Here is a 27,068-nt window from a genome sequence, read left to right as displayed (position 1 = left end):
CCCCCCAAAAAATCATTGATTTTTATCCACCCCCTAGGATCCTATATCGTGAATCCTAGTCCTAGGCTTTAATCATAGGACATTGTATGCTTCATGATTACTTATATAGCAACCAAAGCCTGCTTGTCCTTTCTAGGGAAAATAGGAGGACAAGGTCCCAGACCAGATGAGCAATACAAGATCTTTAAATAATAAGATTCCTTTCTTACATTTGAAGAAAACAAAGCAACACTGAATTTATGTATAATTGATTGATTTAATTGTTTTTAAATCACTGCAATTGACAGAGAATGTGAGCTCCATGAAATGTACCATACATTCAACAAATATGTATTTAAAGTAATTGATTTCTTAATTCTGAGGTGATCACTGCTACAGATAATTCCTTACATATAAAAAGTTCTGTAACTTTGCTTTTAAAGCATCTTTCAAGATGAAGTTCAAGAGAGTTCCTAGCCAAGTATCCCAGCTTTTCAAATGCTCTAAATAGAAAATGACTTTAGACACTAGTCAACTGGCTTCTCTTCCAGCATTTGCAGCTCTGGTATGAAAGAAACATGTTAATTGAGCATACTGTTTTTGGTAGTGACGGTAGACTGTTAAGAATCTGCAGACCAAAGAGTCCCAAAAGAAGAAAGGAAAAACCATGTTCATTTTATCTTCAGTAATACCTGTTACACAAAGCCAAGAGACCTTAGCAGCCATTTAGCTATTACACCCCTGTTTCATACAATAATAGAAAAAAAGACCATCAGGTACAAAAATCTTAGTACTACAAGTTATTAAAAAACCAAACCATTAAAACATGTGAGAAAGTGTTTGCATACGAGTAGAAATACAATCCTCGTTGAAGCAGCATACACCAGAGAGGACAGTCGTTAAGTTTTTAATTAAAAAGAGAAAAGCCCAGATGTTCTTTTAACACAACGAGAACATTTGAGAAAGGGAGAGGAATAAAACATTCATAGTCTGCCATGCCACATACATTGTCTTTGTAAGGTCACTTCAGGCATAAAAGAGTATGGTGTCAAACAAAAAGCATGGAGTCAAGAGTTTGACCATAGCACTCTATGCCAGGCCCTCAGATTGAACAGCTTTCCTGAGTTTTGGTTTGTGTGTGTAGATTTGCCAGTGGCCTGGGTAGTCCCCTGCAGACACCAAAGACCAGGGCAGGTCCTACCTGTTACTCTGGGATATACCAATCTCTTATGCACCCAATCTCCTCTGCAGTGCTCGCCACCCAGCCATCCTGAAGGGGGAACATGATCAGCTCAGAGGCTGCTCCATAAAAAACAGAGGCTTAGGGTGCACAAATGCAATACTGTGCTTGGATCATGCCACACCCATACAGCCAAATCCTGACCCCATTGAAGATAATGAGAATTTTGCCAGTGGGGTAGGATTTGGCTCATAGAAGCACAGGACATCACCTCCAAGAAATGCATGGGGAGTGCTATCCCAGCGGTCAAGCCAGCCAGTTTGGGATTTATTTTAGACTGAGAGATTAAGAATTCAGAAACAAGGAAAACCAAAGCACAATAGCAAAGTACAACTTGGTGTCAATTATCCTAAAATAAACATTCCTGATAGATTTTATGGCATTGTGACTAGATGCTTTTACTCTTCACAAGAATATGACCACCCCCCAATTAAAGATGGTCCAGACCTAAAGCATAGAAGAGCGAAATATAGCAGGTTAGTGAGAAAACCTGATTGAAAACTGAAGATGTGATATCCCAGACTTGCTGCCTTATTTAAGATAGTGTATCTTTTTGGAATGTTCTCAGAAAACAAAATGTCTCACTGGAAATCTAGCACTGTCCTAAACACCAGTATCTGCAGGAAGGCAGCATTTATCTGGCAGGAAAGACTGAGTCTCAAAGAAGAAGGCAACACAGACAACTGTTTCTAGGACTCAGTAATCAATCTGTATTAGTCTCCTACAGGTCAAACTAGGCTCATTATGGCAACTGGCTGAAGCCAAAGGGCTTGAAAACAGAACATTAAAACTGTATCCACTTAGCATTTCCAGAGAAGTGCCAATTCTCAGAAAGGGCACAATGACTAATGTTGGCAAACATACAATTATATACAACTTAGATTATATATAACATTATATGCCCCTCAGGCCTTCTCACTTTCCTTTCCAGCTACTATCTAGCTTTCTAAAAGTAAACAGCCTGGAAGATCTTGAACAGCAGAAAAACAATTATACTTCTCTTCACACCTATTCCTTTGTAGCATTTGCATGTTTGGCTAACACAAGAAATACCCCAGAACACAAACTGGTGTCACTTGGCAGTCAATAATACTAATGTGAATCTCAATATTCAACTAACCACATTTTTAGAAAGCAGACCCGGCTCTCTAGATTACTGCTTTACTTCTCCCACACAAACTGTTCTCCACTCCAAACCTTAGTAACCCACTTTCATTGACATCTTTATTCCTGCTTTTCCCCAATTTCTCAACCACTGCCTAGAAATTTTTCACTAGTACTCCTGACATGCCCGCCTACTGGCCCCATTCAGCACTGCTGTAGGCATCCCAACAACCCACCCGGAGTCTCTGTCACACACCATCAATGACCCAGTTGTGCATCCCTAATCAGGCAGGGCCCCATTCTGTTCCTGAAAGCAGCTGCTTCAAAGCAAGACTGTTTAGTTATGTTAGACTTCCTCTCCCCCTCCCCTTAAATTCTCTCTTCATCCCACCTGGTAACTAGCTATGTCTAGTTTAGATTTGGCCGTAGCTTCAGCCACACCATAACCTCCCTGAAACTATCCCTCACCTTGATCTAGTCACTGCCACACTGATCCAGCAGTGTGAGTGGGTGCCCACACAGTACATTTATGTTTTATACTGGCTATTATTGGTTTACTTTAGATTGTTCACCATCCCTTCTCAGACCCTGTACCCCTGCCCACCTTCCTGATCCACTGCACCCAACCTTTTTGAAACTTTGACAGTGTCTTCATACATCACTGAAATATTTAACTCTGATATTCCACACTTACTTCCAAAGTACACACTTTATATAAATAGGTAAAAGCTTCAGATAAAATATTCGATCATCTCTGTGGTTTAACATTTCTTTAAATAGCATTAAAAACACAAACATCCAGCCCTTGCAATTATACGTACAAACATACACACACACACACACGTGAATTTATAAGGCTCATAGGTAAGTATGCAAAAAATAAACAGACTATTCATCCCCCACCCCACTCCCAGAAAAACAAATTCCATACAATGAATCTGAAACCAAACAGAAGCAAACCATTAAAAATACCAAACTTCTTATGTTTTCGAGCATTCTTCTCTCTTGATTTCAACTCATCAAAATAGTACAGTATTTACAAGTGGAAGGAAAAGCTGCACAGGCAGACTTCACAACACTGTTGACCTGTAGCCATCTCCACCATGTGCTTCAGAGTGCCTTTGTACTAGCTGGGTGTGCAGTGTGCGATGCTGGCTTTTGAGGGTAGTAGCTGTAGAAGTAAACCTGTAGCAGGATGGCCATGTCCACAAAGACCTGGAGCAGGCCACAAATGGAGAACTGGAAAGGAGCCTGGTTCAGGATAAAGTAAACAGTCTTGAAGGTATCGCCGCTGGTCCACATCAGCACCATCTTGACACTACAAAAAGGGACAAAATAGAAGAATTAAAGAGGGTATGACTTAGGAACCTCTTGGGGCTAACTGAGAGAGAGAGAGAGAGTGAGTGAGTGTGTGTAGAGTTTTCCCAGGATCCCGTGGGCCAGATGTATGCATATTCAGTTGACCAAAAGGTGACATGTGAATTCTTTACCAAGAGCCCCCTGGTCATCATAATCCTTGCAAAATGTATATACGATCAGGAGGAGGGATAGCTCAGTGGTTTGAGCATTGGCCTGCTAAACCCAGGGTTGTGAGTTCAATCCTTGAGGGGGCCACTTAGGGATCTGGGGCAAAATCAGTACTTGGTCCTGCTAGTGAAGGCAGGGGGCTGGACTCGATGACCTTTCAAGGTCCCTTCCAGTTCTAGGAGATGGGATATCTCCATTAATTTATTTAATTTATTTAATTTATTTATTTGTTTAAGGAATTCTGTATCTGTTTTATGAACGGAGGGTCACAGCCAGGCTGGCTGGAAAATGCTGCAAAGACTTGGGGTGAGCTAAATTTCATTAGACAGGAACATATCTTATTAGTTAAGTCTAGGCTCTAGAGTGCAGGTTACATGTAAATTAAAATTGTAACAATTTGTTTCCAATACTTTTACTTACTATTTCTCAAATTTCTATTCTTTGTTAAATACATTTATACTTGTTTTCACTATAAACATATCTAAGTGATCTAAGGTGCGACTGGTAAGGGAGACACTTGGGAGGACTCATGGGTTGTAGCAATAGCCATGCTCAACTGCAGGGGGACAGCAGAGCCTCTGTAGGCTAAGAAAGGAGAGCTTGTGTTGCCCATGACAGGTGGAGTCAGGGAGCTGACATCCGGCAGGCACAGACAAGGCTTCCTCTTGCTAAAGGCAGGTGATAGCAAGGGGTCTCACAACCCTAGGAAGTATTACAGATGGAAAGAACTGGAACTTTGATATAGGTTTAGTTTTACCAGACCATGACAGCATTGATCTACCTATATGAACAGTTGTCAATACCTGATGCTGCAGCGAAAGGCTACCACCAAGTCCACACAACACACTTAATCAAATCAAGCAGCGCTCTAAGTAGGGGTGGGTAATTGCTTCCTGACCCCCTAAAGCCTACAATTTTGTTATCTTAGTACCTACAGACATGAATGCCAGTGGCCAAGTAGTTATCTAACTCCTTTTAAAAATCACGCTGTGATATCTGACTTGATGACATCCTATGAAAATAAATTACATAATTTTACGTGCAGCATAATCAGTGTAAGTAATATGGTGAACAAACAGACTTCAAATATCTTTTCACTGCAACACTTACGGCCTCCTGTGAGTGTGTCTGTCTCTCTCTCTCTCACTCACACACACACACACACACACACACCCTCTAGTCACTCTAAATAAACACTTAAGCGAAGAACTGATTTCTTGTACATCATACCATGCAATGTGTGCTCCAGAGTCAAAAATAAGTAGTCCAACAGTACACACAAAGAAAACAATGAATGTATCTGCAGCGGTTTATAGCAAGGTTAAAAGTCCGTCAAGAAGGTTTGCTCCCATGGTTTATACCTGTGCCAATGCCCAAACTTTAATACCCATCATTCCTCCCTTTTCTACTTTCATTTTGCTGCATCTTTAGCGTTTCCCTGCTTTCCCCTAACCTCCAGTGCATTTCTAGTCCTCCCATTCAAGGTTCAGGAGAAAGTATGGGGAACAGAAATAGATTTTAAAACATAAAATACATAAGGTTTTTCTTGACTGTCAGTGTTGAGGGCACGACAAGGATGTGAACAGTCAGTTTCTGAAAGCTGGTTATGGGCTTCATATATTATAACTGGAGAGCTTTTTAAAAGGGCAGATAAGCAATACTAAATAAAAGCTTTGCAGTTCACAGTTACATTATCATAAATATTATGCAGCCCATAGATGAAATGTCAGAATTATGACTGATTGAGTTTTGCCAGACTTGATTGTAATTCATCAAACGTAACTGTGCACACACCATAGAAAAGGATTAGGGCCCAATGTTCATTTCCTAAACATTCAAAGGGGAGGAGGGGAAATCAAGATAGATCAGTTTGTATTTTGGATACAAATATATCACCCTAATATGGACTAAATCTTGCATTCCATACTCTAGTCCTTACTGTAACAGGGGCCAAGGGAGTCACACGATACTGACCCATCACGTAACAGGAGTCTAAGCCTTTTGCAACATTTATACCCCATGTTAGGTGACTGGGATCATAAAGTAAAGATCAGTAACAATCTACATATTATGAAGCCACCAAGGGATTTCATGTGTGAAGCTGCAAGCTGGACATATGATTCAATAAATAATAATATATGACTAGTTCAGTCTCAAATTGTATACAAACAACAAGAAGAAATAGATATGGTAAGCCTAGTTCAGTCCTCTTCGTTCAGTGAAAGAAAGCACAGTCCTTCGGTGTAACAAACACCACCAGCCACGGGAATGAGCCAAACTACAGAACATCTTTTAGGTAGTTACACAGGCAGATTTTTTAAAACAGAAACAAATCTGAACAGCTTGAATACGTAAGACAGGAGTGCAATAAATTAGGATAGTTCATTTGCAGGCAGCTGAAATGACTCGATGATACTAAGCCATGGATGTTTGCTATGCTGATTTAATTGTGAATCTGTCATTTTACAATTTTGTTTGTCTGTTCAATAAAAACCATCCCATGCTAAACAAGTGTGTGTCTGGCCTGCCGTGTCTGGCAAAATGATTTGTTAATAGTTTGGATAAATCCAATTAAAAGATGCCCCATAGATTTTAAGTAGGAGTCTAACATCCAAAGGACAAAACCTGGGACTTCTTTTTTTGTTTTTTCTTGCTGAATATCTGGCAAAGTCAAAGTCAGAAAAGGGGGCTATTTAAAAATATCCCAGATTGTTGCTACCCAAGAGAGGGGGGTGTTTTCAGGGGAAACATACATCATCAGCAGCCTATAAACCATGAGGGAGTTTAGTCTCCTGGCGAGAGAGCTATAGCCAAAGGCGAAAAACTTTTGGATAAATACAATGTAGCGCTTTATGAGCAAAGCGCATGCTGCAATGGCAAAGCAGATCTAAGCCACGTGAGCCATGATGTACAGACAAACCAGACTCTGAACTTTCATTAGGAAATATTTTATGATCTTGTTGTTGGCAATGCTGGTTTACAAATTTGGTGTGTGATCCTGCATTCCTTGCACATTTAGGAGCCCCAGGGGCTTCAATGGGAATTTCAGATGCTCAAGGAAAGTAGGATTGTGCCTGTGATGTTTTCCAAGTCACACTCCAACACTCAGTGTTCAGAAGAACACCAAAGTTATTCAGTTGCATATATACAAAAAGATTGACATGAAATGAATATAGCTTAAAAGTTAACAATGTCAGACATCAAAACATGTACATTAGTTGGGGCATAACACCAGGAGAAAATCTGCAAATTAATCCTGGGTTTCTGGTTAAAAAAAAAAAACTGCTGTGAAAAAAATTATTAAAAGAAAGCAAGGAAATAATTGCAACAAACCTAATTTCACAAATGCATCTAGGCGAGTGGTTCTCAAACTTTTCTACTGGTGACCTCTTTCATGTAGCAAGCCTCTGAGTGTGCCCCCCCCCCAATTAAAAACACTTTTTTATATATTTAACACCATTATAAATGCTGGAGGCAAAGCGGGGTTTGGGGTGGGTCCCAAACCCCCTGATCTAGGCCATAGGGCCAAGGAAATAACCAGGCCACCCTGCACACATTAGTGACCATATAAGTTCTCCCTACTCGCACACCCCTCTATTTACAATATTACAGATGTGCTGGTAGCACCACTTATTGTTAAAGTTGCCTAATACTTTCCACTTTAGCAGTAGATTGTGACTTTACCAAACTGTAACCATCTGGGGGGCAATTTTCCATGCAGGGTGTCTGCCTCAGATTGAATGTTTTTTGGAAAATTTCAGCTACAACAGTTTAGCCATTTCTGAGAACAAGGTTAGATGCAAATACATTATTTTGCCCAGTTGGCTGGGTGGGTGGGTGGAAGGAAGACATAGGTCACATGAGGAGCTGGGGGCAGGGGCAAGGGACGCTGGGACTAGCTGGCAAGGAGATTGGGAGTAGGAACCAATGTGGGGGGAAATGGAAGGGAACAGAAGGAGGAAGGAAAATCTGACAAGGAGCTGAGGTGTGGCTGGTCAGAGAGACTGGGACAAGGGACTGAGATTGGATGAGGAGTTTGAGGAGGGAGACTAGAACGGGGAGTCAATGAGATATGGGGAGAGAACACACAGATCAGATGAGGAGCCAGAGGGGACTAGGAGTTGGGAGGGAAGCGTCTGGAAGCGGGGGGAAGGAGGAGACTGGGACTCAGTACATCCAGAGGGAGAGATTAAGACTAGCTGGGCAAGGAAACTGAGACTGGAATGAGAAGCCTGAGGAGTGGAGACCGAGACCATGGAACTGGATAGGCAAGGAGCCAGGATGAGAAAGAGAGAGGATGAGGATAGGGACAGGTTGGAGGGGATGGGGAAGAAGGAGCCATGCTTGTAGGGAATGGGCAGAAGAGTCTGTGACTGCTAGAGCACACTCTGGAAAGTAACCCAAGATCCCTTAGTGTCTCAATTACTCTGCTGTCTGCAAATATCTGTGAAAAAATGTGTCTCTCTCATCCCCCTTTAGTACCGGTCCACATGGAGGACAACAACCTACTGCTGCTATCAGTTAAACTGTTAGCTCAAGTGGAAGAGATCCATGCAATGGATCAAAGGGTTCCAATCATGCTGATGACCCATGTGGGTGTCAATATGATGCCACATGGAGTTGCTGTTTTTTCCTGTGGAAAACAGTATGTGATCATGTAAGTAAAGACTGTATCATAATGCATAGGCACAAGGGGGCCGAATTAAGGTTGAACAGTTAAAAGTTAGGAAAGGCCAGAATGCAGGTTGAGTGCTTGACTTTGAAACCTCAATAATGTTCTTTTAACACAGCTGTGCGGGGGTAATTATTCTACTTGCTGCACACAGTGCTTCCATTCAAAGTAATGGGAGTTTGTGTGTGCATCGAGAGGAATCAAACCTTTGCATCCTCATGTACTTCGGCATATTAAGTCATTTCAGGATTTCACCTGGGATCAGAAAAGGAAGCTTTAGTATGTACATTCTGAACTTTGCCCACTAGCCCTCTGAAGCGGAGGGGAATTCTATTCCAGCTCTATGCCCAGCTATTTTTTACATTTATTCTTATTGCTGTAAAGGAGAAATCTTGGATAGATTGCTTCTTGTCTGCCTGGAAGGAAGAAAGGAGCAGAGTGTCTTGTCAGATAGGGAGGCTTTCACTGAACAATTTTATTTATTTTTGGGTGCTTGTCTGAGTGGTAATTCTACAGACCTTTTTCCATTCAGGGAAGAAGAAGAAGATGCTAAGTGCCACAAACCAGTCCTTTCTTGCAAGAATACCTGAGGCACATACAAACAAGCAAGAAGTATGCCAAGGAGACCACCTGCAAGAACCAAGGAGGTTTACATACAAGCTGCAAAAGCTCACTTCCAACATTCACAGAAGCCATATTTCAAATTTCAAGTTCTGATGCTTGAGTTTTTCCAAAACTAAGCAACCCAACCATTAACAAAGCTGCACTCTGTGGCATCCACAACAACAACAAAAAACATTCAGCTTTAAATCTTCTCCTATCGTTACCATCAGGGCCGGCTCCAGGCACCAGCCCAGCAAGCAAGTGCTTGGGGCAGCACGTCGGGCTGTTCAGCGGCGGGTCCCTCTTGGAGGGAAGCACCTGCGGCCGAATTCCTGCTGAAGAAGAAAGTGGCGCGTTAGAGCTGCCCAGATTGCCGATCGCAATTGCGATCGCGGCTTTTTTTTCCCGCCGCTTGGGGCGGCAAAAACCCTGGAGCCGGTCCTGGTTACTATAACGTTTGAAAGCTGGACTGGAGAAGTTTAAATTGCAGGGCAGGCCCTGATCTGCACAACCAGCAGAGAGACAATCAAATAGAAAAGTGTTATGACCATACTGCTCCAAGACAAAGAAAACTGTCATGTTAGTTAGGGGTAGGAGGGAGAAAGAGACAGAAAAAGAGGCATGAGCCATGCCACAGCATGATTGGTTAACTAGAAAGAGATAAATGGCAACATTTCTGCAACAATAGGTATGCCCAGTGAAGAGGAGGAGGCGGCAAGAGTTGCTCTGAAATAGATGGTGTTGCCAGAGGCTGAAGCCGATTTGCAACAAAAATAGCACTTCCCACCAATGTAAATCACTACTGCGGTATCCAGTGCCGACAAACCTCCCAAAACAAGCGGCTTTCTTACAAGTGATCTTGTTACAGGGAATTGCTAAGTTAATAACAGTCAGTTAATGTCAAGTCTCCATAAAATTTGAATTGACCATAAAGGAGGGAATCTGTTGGAAATTTTTCTGTTGTGATTTACTCTTAAAAACATGAAAGGATAACTACTTATTATGCTATTGAAATAATTCTCAGAAGAACATCATGTGCTTTTATCACTTGATAGACATTAGAAATCTCTCTTTCCACAGGTACTGCCAAATACTAATTTAATATGCTAACATAAAAGAAATCCCCGAGACACGGCAGTTCTGCACCAGTGACAGCATATTTCATATAGATTGTTTACTTTGCTAAAAAACAGCACCAAGCAATAGCTTTTATTTTTAGTTTGTTGTAGTATTGTGTGCGCTAATACTGCAATTTGAAGTTATATGAATTACAGAAACTAGAGTTGGAAAATATCTATTGGCTCACCTTGTCTATACACCCAGCCAATAAAGGAGTGTTCTGTAGAAAGCTTTTTCCAGACCCCTGTATAGTTTTAAGTATCCTAAAGGGAAACCTTTCCACTGCTTCACTTGGGAGGCTATTCCACAGTCTGTCTCAGTGGTTCTCAAGCTATTTACCATTCTGGGTTGCATATGCAACTCTCTATGTGTTATGTGGGCCACATCCAAACAATATATATATTACCTGTATGGCTGTGTGCTGATTGGGCTGCAAGCAGCCCACAGGTTGAGAACCACTCACTATTTGGAAATTTTCTCCAATATTTGGGCTCAGAACTCCTTATTCAGGCACCACGCGCACAGAACTTAATCTTCACCCTTTCTTCACTCCATCTATCCATAGCCTGACTGCATGTTCTTGCATGATTCTTCCTTTCTAGTACACCATTCTGCTTTTACCCTCAATTCTTTGAGCATTCTCTTGTTCGTTACACCTTTCTTCCTCTGCCTACCAAAAGAAACAAGAACTTCTAAATAAAGTTAAGACACAAAACCCTGTTCCCTCTCTCTGCCCCCAAATCATTATTAGCCTTAAAATTTGATGCAACAATACATCAAACTAGCTGTCACTTACAAAGCAGCACATCTGCAGACTGTGATTCTGCCTAACTTTGGTTGGTACTTGGCACAAACCTACACAAAAGGAAAGATCTAACAGTCCTTGTTTTTATTTGTTCCATGGATTTTCTCAAATCAGCATTAACACTCTGCATATGTAGGTAATTTAACACACAAAACCAAAAATATCCTACAGCTGGAGGATGTGAAGAGGATCAGACATTAGACAATGACTTCCGTTGTGAAATTCCACAGTGACTTGACCACACATGCCAGCAAACTTCAATAAAAATAGCAGCTACGTCTTGCCGGACTGTAATTACATCTGTGGTATAGTTATGAGCATAGTGCTAATTTTATTCAGTGGCCAGCCAAGGGACCCAGAGTCCTAAAGTTTATTTCAAATAACTGGAAGATGGATACAATTTATCCATCTTTATCCGCTTAAAAAGTTATTCGCTGCCCTCTCAAACCAGTGGAAACTATTTAAATCAACAAAATTTCTGTGACTTTCAACTTTCTCATCAACTTTTGTGAGAATTAGGTTATGTCTACACTAGGACTTTTGTTGGTCAGAGGTGTGACTGACATAAGTTTCACCAACAAAAGCGCCGATATGGATAGCACAATGTCGGCAGGAGAGCGTCTCCCTCTGACCTAGCTACTGCCGCTTGTTGAGGGTGGTTTAATTATCTGCTGTCCACGTAGAGAAGCTACATGGGAGACCTTACAACAGCACAGCTGCAGTAGTACAGCTGTGCCGCTATAAGGTCTGTACTGTAGACATAGCCTTAGACTAGCGCCTTCCCTCTGATAGTCTCAAAGTGCTTTACAACCGTTAACAAAAACCTCTTTGAAGTAGGCAAATAGTAGGTCAGGTGAACACAGGAAAACCTTTGATTGTAGACTAAACTCATACCAACAAAAAAAAAAAAAAGGGATATTGTCCATATAGCTTATACCAGTTCAGCAAGCAAAATAATACTGGCAAAAACACGTTGAGGTTGGTATAACCATGTCTACTCTAGGTCTTTGCAGGTACAGAAATAATCAGGCCTGGTGTACCCTACAAAGTTTTGTTGGCAAAATTTGCTTTTTGTTAACACAGATTTGCATGTGTCCACACCCAAATCTAATTCCTGTCTGCAAAACCCAGACTTTCTGTTACCAAAATAAAACCTTCCTGAACAACAGAAGTCCTCTGATGACATACTCCCACTGGCAAAATGCCAGCGTGAATACTGCATTAGTCTCACCTTACATATAGAGAAATTGAGGGTCTGGAGGTTAAGTGACTAGCCCAACGTCATGCAGAAAGTCTGTGGTTAGGCACACACTAAAACTCCAGATTTTCTGAGTGAGTCCTGTACTGTGACCACAGCATCACCCTAGGATCAGTTACTGAACCAGTTCGCAAATCTTGAACAATAAGGAAACATTTTAAGATCAATAGTTAGCAAAAGTTGTGCTATGTAATTAATAGCTTATATTTGCACATTTAAGGTGAAATCCTGACTCTACTGGTGTCACTGGAAGCTTTGCCATCAACTTCAATATGGCCAGGATTTCACTCTAAGGGAAGAGTTCTTTTGAAAACTAACTCCCTATATAAAATCATACAATTCATAAGCAATTAATTAAACTTGCACATTTCCTTCTCCTCTTCTAGAAAGAATGGTCTTGTGGTAAAGGCACAGCATGGATTTTGGCAATGCTACATTCAAACCCTGTCTCTGCCACACACATTCCCATGTGTCTTTGAGAAAGTCATTTAATAGCTCAGTGCCTCAGTTCCACATCTGTAAAAAAGGATACTATTTCTCCTTATGATGGGGTACTAGGAGGATAACATCAGTAATATTTGCTAGATGCACAGATTCTTCAGGAATAGGGGCCATAAAAAGTCGATCAGTGAATAAATTTCAGCACTGCCCATGTTTTGAAAAATATTTTCTAACCATCTTTTTCAGCTGCTAACTGTTGCAATCTGTTTACATTAACATATTTGGAGCAAGAAACAGCTTTCACAGTTGGTTCCAACATCCTCACTTTGGAAAATGTTCAGCTCATATTTTCAGGCTCTGAAAAGCAACTCTTCTATATCAGGTCTCCTTACAGAAATATCAAGTGTACACACTAGTAGCATTTCCACCAGAGAGACTGACCCGTCTTTAACACAGAAACAAAGGCAGAAGAATATGAAATCTGAATGCTATGCTATTTTTAAAAGTGCAAGAAAAAATATATATGAATAGAGCATTTATCCCCAACTTTTTAAAAAAGTGTCAGTACTGATGCACGACCATCAAGAGCCATATTTCCAAAGAGCCATATTTCCATATTTCATCTGGAAGTCAAGTTTGCACACACCAATACAGGCTATTTGTATGAGGACATATCTAGAGCATTTTTGTAGGCCCAGCAGAGTATATTGTGCACAACCAGTTGAGAAATCTAAGTTTGATACTCCACGCCTAGGTGCCAAGCCTCTAGAGTGCCTTATGTCATTTAGTAGCGATTTGTCTGACACTGGAGTGGCACTGACAATTTCCAGAGGGAGCCATATGTCCAGCCCTTGACAGAAGAACATTTAACAGGAACTTGAGGGAGGAGAAAAATCAAGAGCTTATTTTGGAACTTCAGAGTTAAGCTGAAACTAGATCCGTGAGTAATGGATAGCATAGTGTGGGGGTTTGGAATAGAGCGACCAGACAGCAAATGTGAAAAATCGGGACAGGGGGTGGAGGGGTAATAGGAGCCTATATAAGAAAAAGACCCCAAAATCGGGACTGTCCCTATAAAATCGGGACATCTGGTCACATTAGTTTGGAAGATCCAGCTATTTGAAAACCCCTGCAACTCTTAGGAACAACAGGGTTTATTGAGAAAGATGTTCCAGAATGAATGCTGCATTCTGCTTGTTCAGCAAAAAAATTCCGAGATATGCACTCCAAGGTAGTTGTGTCAGATGTTTATTTTATATTTCTTTTATGCAGCCACAAAACACAAACGGAAAAAAAAAAAAAGAGAAAATAATTATGAAAAAGGAGTTAAGCCAATACATTACAGCTACTCAGATACACAAATACTTTCCCATGATTTTCAAGTGAGTGTCTTTATTAATTATTATTACTACTCCTATCACCACCACCTACGGTGGGCTGTTGCAAGGGGGTTCAGCACTATTTGATAGTGTACTAATTCAAGGTAAAATTTTCCTCTGAAAAATGCAGATTCAGGTTTGTGAATTCATGATGAATTTGCTGAATTGTTTTGGTCAAAAAACCTAAAAAATCCTCCCTCCTCCAAAGAAATCAAAATATTGTATTTCAACATTTACTTCAATTTTACATTTTTTTTCCATTTAAAAAAATAAAGCTCAAAAACAAAATGAAACATTTTGTTCAGGATGAACAAAAGGCTTTGTTCCACCATAACTAAATAAATAATAAACCAATTAAAGACTTTTCGGTTTGGCAAAAGTTTTTCTTGATTTGTCAGTACAGCCAGTAAACTGAAAAATCAATTATTCACACAGCTCTGTGGTGTACACATAAAAACACAGATTGGGTAACGAGTCTACAGTGGACTGTTCATATAACAAAATGTCCCAGATTTAATTAATTTTGCTCGTACAGTATATAGAACACTCCTACATAATATTAATTTTTAAATATCTTACTTTTTTACCACGTGCTCTTAAGTGATTGCCCCATTGTATAAAAGACAGGTGTTACAGTCTATGGAGGTGAAGGATCTTTGACGCAGTATGTTGCAAAGGCTCCTTTGGGAGCTGTAATAATAGATGCTATTTTGTAGAACTTGAAATCATTGATTGAAAGTTGCTGTACAAGTGTAACCAATGAGCCTCAACACCCCAGTGAAACAGATCAACATTATACCCATTTCACAAATAGGTAAACTAAGGCACAGAGTGGCTATTTATCCAAGGGCCACACAGAGTCAGTGGCAGCTCCAGGGACAGAATTCTTTCCTGTGAGTTGCTTCCTGACTTTAGTGATTAGAGCGTAAATGACTGTGACTTGTCCAGACAGCCTCCTGCACACTCCCCTCTGAAGTGCAATGCAGAGAGGTACATTTTCAACTATTAATAATTTGGCCACTTTTTATGGGGATAAATAATGCAAAAGAAACACCCAAATCCAAGAACATTCTAATTATTTGAGTCTGCAATCCTAACTTGAAGCATAAGGCATTTAAAGATTTTAATAAAAAAGAAAGTAACCCGCTCTTGAGCCCAAGCTTTGTATCCCCAGGCTCAAACACATTATTACACAGATTTTTAACAATTCCCCTCCCCCCCTAAAAAAACCAGAGAATTATAGTAGGAAATTTTGTTAGGCCCATCAGCCACTTTAAGTGAGGTCATTTTAATACATGTGTGCCTTCGTTTTATTATGAGAACCCAATGAACAGTCGGCCCATGTTTTAATATTGTAATGATTTAAAACTGCAATTGCTGCTGAGGTCAACATATACAAAGTACAGCTGGATCTCTAGGTCTAGCTTTAATATTTCCTATGCTGTCTTGGACCAGTAGTCTTAAGTAGCTCCATAAAAAAGCTGGTCTCTCATGGAGCACAATCTAAGAATATCATTATAGTCATTTACTTTTCATGCATCAGTCACATCCTTCAGCTAAATGTTTTTGTACATTTTAAGAAAACATTGGAGAAATACAATTCCCAAACACAACTGTGTGTAGAATAGGAGCAAAAACACAGGGGCCAAGTTTAAGACTCCTTTCCAATCACCTAACAATCTGGAAATAAGATTAGATTTTTACCTGAAATGAGTTTCACCTGCTCCTTGAAACCTTCGTGATTACATGGCAATAATAAATACAACTGCACTTACCACTTACCAAAAAAACACTTGCAAACTGGCAGTAAAGAGGACATAAACCAGGACAGAGGAAAGATCTTTATGCAAAACAGATTTAAAGTGTTTAAAACTGGAACTCAGTACCTTAAAAAAAAAAAAAAAAAAAAAACACAAATCTGTAGCAGCAGCAGCAACACACAGCAAGTTTATACCCTTTCCTGTGGTAAAACCCAAAGTTCCCAATTTTAAATTGAAATCAGAAGATATTGTTTTGTCACAAGATACCAAGCCAGGGAATGATCAGTAAGCAAATTATTGTTATTGAATATTCATTTGCATTATAGTAGCACCCAAACGGCGCAATCAGTGCTGGGCTCTCCACAAAAATCAGAAAAAGGAGTCCCTGTTGCAGATATAACAACATATATTTATGATTGAAAAAAAAAATCAAACTATCAAAGCAAAATACTAATAACTTCTCCATGTAGTAACCAAATATGTATCTGAAGGTTCAGCATTAGCAGCCATCGTAACTGGAGATAGATAAGACCTGCTAGGCTGTAGAACATCCTCCTACTAATAATGCATGGTTGCGCCCTACAATCTATTTTTAGGGGCTTATCCAGTCTAGGATAAAAGTGTCGGAAGGGATGGGACTTCCATCACTACCCTTAAAAGACTACTCCACAATGTAGCAGATCTATGTCAGGAAGTTTTTTTTTTTGACAATTAGCTTATATTTCCCTTTACTTAAACAATGTATTTCATTCCTTACTCCAAGTTATAACCCCTAGCACCATGCTAAAACAATTCCTCTCCATCCCTGCCTTTCACACCCTTCAGATATCTGTAGACTTAGGCTACCCCCTCTCCCAAGCTGTCACTGAGCTAAGCATTTTTTTTTTTCACCTTTCATTAGTAAGTCAGTCCCTCTAGGGCCTTCATCATTTTTGTTGCTCTTTCCTGAATTCCTTTACAGTTTATCTACAACTTTCTGGTAATGAGGAGCCAGAACTGACTGAAATATTCTATCTGCAGTCTTACTCACACAAGTAGTTGCATTGACCATTGGCAGAACAAGCAAGGTTTGTAAAATGTGCATTGGTATTTGTAGGCTCATAAAGCCACCCTTGTTTCAGAATTCCAGTTTCTTAAGTACTGGGGGAAGAAGGAACTCTTTAAAAGCCAAACCGTTTTTTACTAGCCCTCCATTATAAGCCCAGTTTTGACCAACTCCTCCTATAACTTAGCTAAACCACACAAAAGTTTTTAATGTGACCTACCAGCTGGGAACATTTTGACCAAATCTAACATGCATCGGGCCTGGCATATTTATGATGTGTGTGTGACAAGAATAAGAGGTCTTTACTTTTCCAAAAATCTCAAGCCATTTTTGGGGACAAGCACCTCTCAGAAGGGAGTTTTGGGCTAGACACTCAAAGTTTGGTTTTATTTATCTGTGTTCTATAGAAGCCTTTGAATATTTAGGAAGGTTGGCTGCTTAAGAAAGATGTTATTTGCTATGGATTTCTGAACCAAACCCCCAAACCGTTCTTAAGGTTCTCACTGAAGGCAGGGAGAAGTGGAGATATCCCAGGTGTGGAAAGGGCTGCAGTGTAAGAGACAGTTTTGGCAACTAGTGATGTGTTGAAAGTTGGCAGGGAGTTTGTCTACACTACGGAAACTATGCCGGCATAGCCCCATACTAGAGATGCAGCCTATGCCCCCAGTGTAGACACAGCTCTGTTTGCATAGCTATGTAGGATTAGGATTTTATATTTGTATTAAAAGGTTATAATAATGGATGGTTATAATAATGTAGTATGTATTAATGTATGTTTTGATTTCATCCTGCCAGCCACCCTTTTTGAATAGCAGAAAGGAATGACCCTCTGGGACACTGGTAGAAATGCATCTGACAGACTGCCAGTGTCTGTACTGATGTTAAGGCAGGGACAGACCAGAACAATCCTTATGACTGATTATGGTCACCCTTTTGTTTTAGGATAAGTTATAATGTCTACTATGGGTTCCTATATGTATTACAAATTAGGCACTCTAGTTAAATATACATTTCTTTGTTTGAGGTTTAGTAAGTAAGAGACAGGATCTTGTATTGTGTCCTATGTTAGATGAGGAATGTATGCATCAGGAAAAGATAAGGTGTGAAGGCCATTGTTATAGCCAGATCGTCAAGGAAGGAGTGAAGAGACTTAACGACACCAGAGAACCATCAATGCGCATCCATAATGAAGGAAGGGCAGATTGACGACCCCGAGGTAAGGCTGGCACCCCTAAAGACAATTGATTTAAATCGAAACAAGGACAGGATGACCCTCTCGGAGGCGTATTGGAATGTTTACATCAAAAGATACCACCAATTAAGGAGTAACAGGCCATAAACTGACACAGCAAAATCCATAGACTTCAACAGAGAAAAAAAGACTATAAGAACAGGGTGCTTTGCCATGGGACTTTGGGTTCGTCTTGCCACACTCCAGGAGCATCAGATCGCAACCGACAGAACCCGGCTCCCCTCTGTGACCAATCTGGCTGGCCGCTAGATTGATCCAGACTCTGGACTGGTAACTATAAACATTAACTGGCAGGAGAGAGAGAGTGTGTGTGTGTGTAAAGCTTATGCTAACTGCTGTATTCTCAATAAATGCAGCGTTTTTGCCTTCTCCCCTATAAAAGATCCCATGTGCTTTGTATAGCTTAACAGCTACGCTGGTCAGTGCTGGTCCGTGTTGTGTAGGGTTACCATTCGTCCGGATTTTCCCGGACATGTCCGGCTTTTTGGGCTCCAAATCCCCGTCCGGGGGGAAATCCCAAAAAGCCGGACATGTCCGGGAAAATCGGGACATGCGGGGCCGGCCGTGCAGGGGTTCGGGGGCCGGGCCGGCGGAGCGGGGCCGGGCCAGGGGCTGGGCCGGCGGAGCGGGGCCGGGCCGGGGGCTCGGGGGCCGGAACGGGCCGGCGGAGCGGTGCCGGGCCGGGGGCTCCGGGGCCGGGGACTCGGGGGCCGGGCCGGGGGCTTGGTGGCCCGGGGGCCGGGCCGGCGGTGCGGTGCCGGGGGTCGGGGGCTCCGGGGCCGGGCCGGCGGTGCGGTGCCGGGCCGAGGGCTCGGGGGCTCCGGGGACGGGCCGGCGGCCGGGACAGCGGTGCAGTGCCGAGGGCCGGCCTGGGGACCGGCGGTGCGGTGCCGGGGGTGCTCGGCCGGGGGCCTGGGGGCCGGGCCGGGCGGTGCAGTGCCGGGGGTGCTCGGCCGGGGGCCCGGCAGTGCTGGGCGGACCGGGGGTGCTCGGCCGGGCCCGGGGCCGGCACCCCAGGACCCAGGGCCGGCACCCCAGGGCCCGAGCCGACCAGGCTGGAAACGCCGGGGGGGCCAGCCTGGGCCGCGCCTCCTTCCCCCACACCCCCTCTTACCTGCTTCAGGCTTCCCGCGAATCAAATATTCGCGGGAAGCAGGGGAGGGGGCGGAGACTTTGGGGAAGGGGCGGAGTTGGGGCGGGGCTGGGGGCGGGGGCGGGGCCCCGTGGAGTGTCCTCCTTTCGGAGGCACAAAATATGGTAACCCTAGTGTTGTGGTTTCCTATACCCCGACCAACCTAGCTATGCTGATGTAACTTTTCAGCGCAGACCAGGCCTCAGTGTGGTGAGAAAAGAGACTGCAGCTCAGGTTTCTAGTAGAGGTGGCAGCATGAGAAGAGGGTGGTTTCCCATTGCCATGCTGGTTTTCTCTGGAGTGCTCTGTGGCCTCATTGTAGAGCACTGAGAATGTAATGGGAGGGAGGGGGGCAGTGGCAGCAGCATGCAGACATAGAGAAGAGCAATGCAATGACCCCAGCATGGAAGTAGGTGGGCCCAGGGCCAATCAGAGGGGGGGCCAGGAGGGCCATTTGGTCTGGGCCTCAAGCTCAAAGGTGGCCTCAAATTTAGACATTTGTTCATTTTTTGGCATTTGATAAGTTTCACAACTTGTTTTTATGCGGATCCCTATCAGGACCAAAATGTGACACACACTCTCAGCTTAGAGCTGCAAATTTAAGCGAATAAGAGATGTGATTTGGTAAAAGACAATTTTTTTGTTAACTGATATAGATTGTCATATTCAAGAGAGTTTAAAATGTTCATAAATATTAATAAAAATATATTGGTTCTGACGGCACAAGATTAGACCATGTGTCATCATTTTTTATTTTTATTATGGCTAGGGGCCTCAAAAGCTGGAAGTGGCCTGGGCCTCTCTAGACCTCTGAGAGGGCCTGGGTGGGCCACAGTTTAGGTATTAAGTTAGGCTGCAGCAGGAAGTTGCAAACGGAGCAGAGCAAGTGGCAGACAAACCACAGATTTTGTTGAAATGGGGGAAAACCTCTGCTCCTTGAAATCAGATTCAGACAGTTTTCTACCAACATCTCTTTAGGGCATACTCTGTGCTCATTTTGCATGCACGGAAAATACAGTAGAGCATGCCCCTTCTGTCAGCCCAATCAGTTTGAATGTGCTGGATATTATTCCTGCTGAAGTGACTCTTTCAGTGGGGCGGGGAGGAACCCAAGCCTACCATATTCAAAGGGTCACTCCCCCTCCACCCTTCCCATTGGTATTAGAACCACAAAGGGTGGCAGGAAGTCACAAATTCAAGCTTCGTCATAGCTCTGAAATTTGGTCTAGGAAATAAACATCTTAAAATAAAGTTAAAAATCCTTTTATGTTAATGGTTTTTTTCCCCAAGTCTCCCGCAGCTCACCATTTGCTACTATATTTTTGGTAGCCACAGTAAGTTCTATTAAAAGTTTTTCAATGACTGTTGCACCAAACTACTGTTTAACAGAGGGAGATAAATAGTGTACAAAGCCTCTATACTGGAGGATCTCCAAGCATTTCACCAACATTTAATTAAGGTATTATTTCCAGTTTGCAGATGGGGAAAATATATAAGGTACAGGGAGACACTAAAGTCACAGATGGAGTCAATTTAATAGCTGCAATTAGAACCCAGGAATTTCTGTTTCCCAGTCTTGGCGTTCAGAACACTATACCATATCTTCCTCACCACCAACATAAAGGCCATAAACCATGGGATGGGAAGGTACTGCAAGTAAGGGAAATACAAAACAAACAAAAAAAAAAAAAAAAAAACACCCACACACCCTAAAACACTACTACTGCCAGATGTATGGAGGCATGAGATGGAAGAAAGACTTTTTTTTAATACATCTATGATTTGGTTGACATTATGGAGCTAGAGTGGGATAATATACATGACTAGACTGTCAACAGAAGTACTTTGAACGAGCAATGAAAGCAATCAACAGATGAAATAGGAGAAGCTCAAAATGCTTAATAGCTATTTTACAATCAGTGTTCAATGAAAAGGACAACTGTAGCCCAGATAATTGGTGCCATAATACCTAACAAGGAAAGGAAAAGGTCACTAGGCAAAATGATGAAGGTACACGTTAAAGAATGCCAGGTTACCATTCACATAGCTGAAATATCAGAAGCACTGACAATTATTTTTGAAAAATCATGGAGAACGCTGGAAGTCCCAGAAGAATGAAAAACCTTAAATGTTAATTATTTGAAGAAGGGTAAAACACACTGAAGGAAATACAGATGCGTACATTTAACGTTAACACCTAGTAAATTACTAGAACAGTTAAAGCAAGCAATTTGTAGATACTTTGAGGAAAACAAGGTATTAGCCAACATGCGTTAACTTAGGGGATAAAGGAAAAAGACAGCTGATGTCGTGTATCTTGACTTCAATAATGGATCTGAAGGAATTCCACATAAGACACTTATTGTAATAGTAGAAGTAGTAAGTAATAAGTAGTAATAATACTCTGCATTTATACAGCAACTTCCGTTCATGCTCATCGTTGAAACCCTGATGTCTCAATTTAACACTGTCTTTTCTCTAGGCCAGCTCCTACCTGTTCTATTGAAAACTGCAGTTCTTTTTCATGCCACTAGTCCATGAACTGTGTTTGTAAATGTTCTTTGGTCCTGAAAGCGTTTGTACTGACTTCAGAGCATTTCTTGTCCTGCCAGGTCAGAAGATTTCAACTCAGTAATCAGAATGATGTGGATTTACATCTTGATTTTTCCACTTCAGCTTTAACTTGTTAGCAGCTGCTGTTTCAAGAATGACTACAGTTAGTGATTAAATTATACCATCACTTGGCAGCTGGGATTCCCACTATATAAAACTAGATTGAAATGGGGAAATTGCCTTGTCTGCATTATAACTGGCAAAGTGTTCAATAAACATTTCTGTTCTGTGTTTGGTAAAACGATTATGTTTCATCATTCAATCATCTGGTGATTGAACACTTTCTATTCCAATCATAACTCAGGAGGATGTTAAACAGCAGTTACTAATGTTAAATATTTTTAAATCGGCAGTCCAGATAACCTGTATCCAAGAACTTTAGGAGAGTTGGAAAGGTGCTCACTGGACTGTTAATGTTGATTTTCAATAACTCTTGGAACACTAAGGATGCTCCAGAAGACTGGAAGAAAGCTAATATCGTGCCAATATTTAAAGAGGGTAAGCAGGATGATCTGGAGTCATTGGTGGGACTGCTCCGTAGCACCGCCTGACGTGCCAAGCATGGCTCTGCAGGAGCTTCTCGCCTTAGCCCATAAGGTTTTGGCTGCCGGCTTGGAACAGGGTGTCCCATGCCATAAGCTCGGCTTCCGTCTCTACACAGTCAAATAAAAATAAACTCAGAATTTGGCCATCTGCCCCTTTAAAATATAAATTGAAAGGCACTTAGTTTCAGCACTTGAAGGCAAGGCCCTGACCTGGCCCTGGGGTTCTGGGCCAGCAATGAGGAGCTCCTCCTCTGTCGAGTCTCACCCAACACTCCCCTGATAAGAAACAGACAAGCCTTCTTGACTGGCCTGCCGGCTCCCAACTGGTCTGTGCTGGCCCCAGGGCAGTGCTGGGGGGTGGGGTCTGCGCTGCAGGGAGTGGGGTTGGAGCTGAGTAGAGGGTGCCCTGTCCTCACAGTCAGTCCTGGCCCTGATGCTAGGAGGCTGTACGGCCTCTGGGCCTAGAAAATCTTGTTAGTAACCTAGCCTGAGCAGAGAGATGTCTGGACACCGATGACTCCAGCAAGGGGCAGAGGTGACCTGGTAGACCAAATCACACTTGGGTAATTATAGGTTTGTTAGCCTGACATTGATACGGGGCAAAATAATGTAACCACTGATATGGGATTTTATTAATAAAGAATGAAAGGAGAGAAAGATAATTAATGCCAAAACATGGGTTTATGGAAAATAGATCCTGTCAAACTAACTTGGTATCTTTTCTTGATAAGATTACAAGTTTGGTCACTAAAGGTAACAGTGTTGATGTAATATGTAATATACTTAGACTTCTGTAAGACATTTGACTCATGACATTTTGATTAAAAAAACAGAATGATACAAAATGAACATGTCACACATTAAATGGATTAAAAACTGGCTAACTGAATGGTCTCAAAATGCAATTGTAAGCAAGGAATCATCACAATAAAGCACGTTTGTTTTTAATGAGGTCCTGCAGGAATCTGTTCTTGGCCCTATACTTTAACATTTTTATCAATAATCAGAAAATCATCACTAATAATGTCTGTAAATGACACAAAGATTAGGAGAGTGATAAATAACAAAGAGGACAGGTCACCGATATAGAGCGATCTGGATTGTTTGGTAAGCTGGGCACAAGCAAACAATATGCATTTTAATATGGCCATGCGTCAAGTGATACATCTGGGAGCAAAGAAGGCAGGCCATACTTACAGGATGGGGGACTCTATCCTAGGAAGCAGTGACTCTTGAAGAAGACTTAGTGGATAATCAGCTGAACTTGAGCTCCTATTACAGCACTGTTTCCAAAAAGGTTAGTGCAATCTTTGGATGTATAAACAGGGGGATTCTCAAATAGGAGGGTAAATTACCCCTGTATTTGACACTGATGCGACCACTACTGGAATATTGTGTCCAGTCCTGGTGTACACAATTCAGGAAGGCTGTTGATAAATTGGAGAGGGTCCAGAGAAGAGCCACAAGAATGATTAAAAGTATTGGAAAAACACATGCTTTATAGAGAGATTCAAGGAGCTCAATCTATTTAGCTTAAAGAGGTGAAAGGGTGACTTGATCACAATTTATAAAAACATAAATGGGAACAAAAATTTGATAATGAGCTCTTCAATCTAGCAGACAAAGGTGTAACAAGATCCAATGGCTGGAAGGTGAAGCTAGACAAATTCAGAGTGGAAATAAGGTGGAAATATTTAGCACGAAGAGAAACAATTTATCAACTGTTGTGGTGGATTCTCCATCACTGGCAATATTAAAATCAAGATTGGATATTTTTCAAAGAGATATGTTCTAATTCAAACAGGAGTTAATTCAGAGAAGTCGTATGGCCTGTGTTATACCAGAAATCAGACTAGATCATCACAACGGTCTCTTCTGGCCTTGTCTATAAAAAATAATGGTTCTATCTCTAGTAATTCATGGTAGCAGCTGCTTAAATCACGATGGTAATCACAAGGCCATTATTTTAAAATGCAGTATGTTGCAAATTGATGGAGCTATAGTAACAAATTCTTTGTATCCTTGGTGAAGTGGAAATTCTGATTTTTTTCAGTTTCATACAGTATTCATTTTACAGCCTGGCTGGTTTGCAAGGGAGAGAACCTTAATGCTATTGCCAGAGAACCAAGCCTATTTCAACTCATTGAAAATTCCTAGCTTCAAGTTTTTCTAATTTGTTTAGATCAGCACAAAAAATAAAAAACAAAAACAAAAAAACAATTCAAAGCAGAAAAGCTCAGGCATCAGATTCCCTGTGTGTGCTGCCAAAAATGCATCTGCTCACCATGACTCATCCTGTTCTGTCAGTGTACCTCATTCATAATTGCAGCCCATTCTTCAACACCAATCTGGTAGTTGGTGATTAAAATGGACCTTTTACAACTGCTCTTTAAAGTACATGCCTGAAGTGATATAAATACAGACGGAAAATCCCTCAACTCACAATAACCTTTCCAGGGGTCAAACTAACTATTTTACCAGAGCCAAAAGTCTCCGGACCAATGTAAAACAGCGGTTAAGCCACTGAAGTCAGAAATGTTGATGCTGATGTAAGGAAGATACAGACGCCCTCTGTCTGTAAATGGAAGATAGATGGTGTGAACAGCTGCACTGTACCAAAAAAAAAAAATCCACACATCCCGCAAAACAAATCTTATCTCCCACTGAGAAATGCGGCTTATTTTATATTTTCAGACCAAGCTGGTAAGACAACTTTGGGGGAGAGGGAGCAAGCAAGATATCCGAGGACACACATGCCTCAGATTTTTTTTTGTAAAGAAGAACAGCTATATGTACTGCACATATTATGTTAGATATCAGATAGCTCTCAGACGTAAGCTCTCAAACTGGCTTATAGCTATGTTATACCTCATTATAATACACTTCTGACTGTAAGAGTAATATCAAAATTTGCAATTCTTGGCTCCCATGGCTTGAGAGACAATGAATACAGACTGTTTTACTTCAGTGAGTTATGATTATTTTACAGGGTAATTCCAGTAATCCCAGGAGTATTGCTACAGAAGAGGCAAAAATAAGCATTTTCTTTTAGTTCTCATTTCCCCACAGTTTCAGACATCACCGAGTTGTAACCTGATCTAATATAATACCTTAACTCTCCCACAGAGCCTTTATGGAACAGATTTTCCAAGTTAGACATGACTGGAAAAAGGATGACTGGAAAAAGGCTAATGTAGTTCCCATCATTAAAAAATGGAAGGAGGAGGATCTGGGGAACTATAGGCCAGTCAGTCTCACCTCAGTCCCTGGAAAAATCCATGGAGCAGGTCCTCAAGGAATCAATTCTGAAGCACTTAGACGAGAGGAAAGTGATCAGGAACAGTCAGCATGGATTCACCAAGGGCAAATCATGCTTGACTAACCTAATTGCCTTCCATGATGAGATAACTGGCTCTGTGGACGAGGGGAAAGTGGATGTGTTATTCCATGACTTTAGCAAAGCTTTTGATACCGTCTCCCATGGTATTCTTGCCAGCAAGTTAAAGAAGTATGGGCTGGATGAATGGACTATAAGGTGGATAGAAAGCTGGCTAGATCGTCGGGCTCAACGGGTAGTGATCAACAGCTCCATGTCTAGTTGGCAGCCGGTTTCAAGCGGAGTGCCCCAAGGGTCGGTCCTGGGGCCGGTTTTGTTCAATATCTTCATTAATGATCTGGATCATAGCGTGGACTACACCCTCAGCAAGTTTGCAGATGACACTAAACTGGGAAGAGTGCTAGATACACTGGGGGGTAGGGATAGCATACAGAGGGACCTAGACAAATTAGAGGACTGGGCCAAAAGAAATCTGATGAGGTTCAACAAGGACAAGTGCAGAGTCCTGCACTTAGGACAGAAGAATCCCATGAACTGCTACAAACTAGGGACCGAATGGCTAGGCAGCAGTTCTGCAGAAAAGGACCTAGGGGTATGAGTCGACAGTGTGCCCTTGTTGCCAAGAAGGCTAATGGCATTTTGGGCTGTATAAGTAAGGGCATTGTCAGCAGATCGAGGGACGTGATCATTCCCCTCTATTCGACCTCAGATGAAGCCTCATCTGGAGTTCTGTGTCCAGTTTTGGGCCCCACACTACAAAAAAGATATGGATAAATTGGAAAGAGTCCAGTGGAGGGCAACAAAAATGATTAGGGGGCTGGAGCACATAACTTATGAGGAGAGGCTGAGGAAACTGGGATTGTTTAGTCTGTAGAAGAGAAGAATGAGGGGGGGTTTGATAGCTGCTTTCAACTACCTGAAAGGGGGTTCCAAAGAAGATGGATCTAGACTGTTCTCAGTGATACCAGATGACAGAACAAGGAGTAATGGTCTCAAGTTGCAGTGGGGAAGGTTTAGGTTGGATATTAGGAAAAACTTTTTCACTAGGAAGTTGGTGAAGCACTGGAATAGGTTACCTAGGGAGGTGGTGGAATCTCCTTCCTTAGAGGTTTTTAAGGTCCGACTTGACAAAGCCCTGGCTGGGATGATTTAGTTGGGGATTGGTCCTGCTTTGAGCAGGGGGTTGGACTAGATGACCCCTTGAGGTCCCTTCCGACCCTGATATTCTATTTGTAGCTATTTGTGTGAGCCTACCTT

General features: G+C 41.8%; 1 protein-coding gene across 3 annotated transcripts in view; it reads right to left on the bottom strand.

Moving 5' to 3' along the window:
- Nucleotides 1–236: 236 nt before the first annotated feature.
- Nucleotides 237–27,068, bottom strand: part of SLC66A2 (solute carrier family 66 member 2) — a 102,401-nt gene continuing 75,569 nt past the window's right edge. For all 3 annotated transcript variants that reach the window (XM_005281439.5, XM_005281440.5, XM_042860461.2), the window contains one exon: nt 237–3,641. In XM_005281439.5, the coding sequence (XP_005281496.2) occupies nt 3,434–3,641 (208 nt within the window). In that variant the 3' untranslated portion in view covers nt 237–3,433. The remainder of the gene's footprint in view (nt 3,642–27,068) is intronic.

This window comes from Chrysemys picta, chromosome 2, assembly GCF_011386835.1.
Source record: "Chrysemys picta bellii isolate R12L10 chromosome 2, ASM1138683v2, whole genome shotgun sequence".
NCBI classification, from domain to species: domain Eukaryota; kingdom Metazoa; phylum Chordata; order Testudines; family Emydidae; genus Chrysemys; species Chrysemys picta.
Note: the sequence above shows the minus strand (reverse complement) of the source record. Positions and strands in the feature narration are given on the sequence as shown.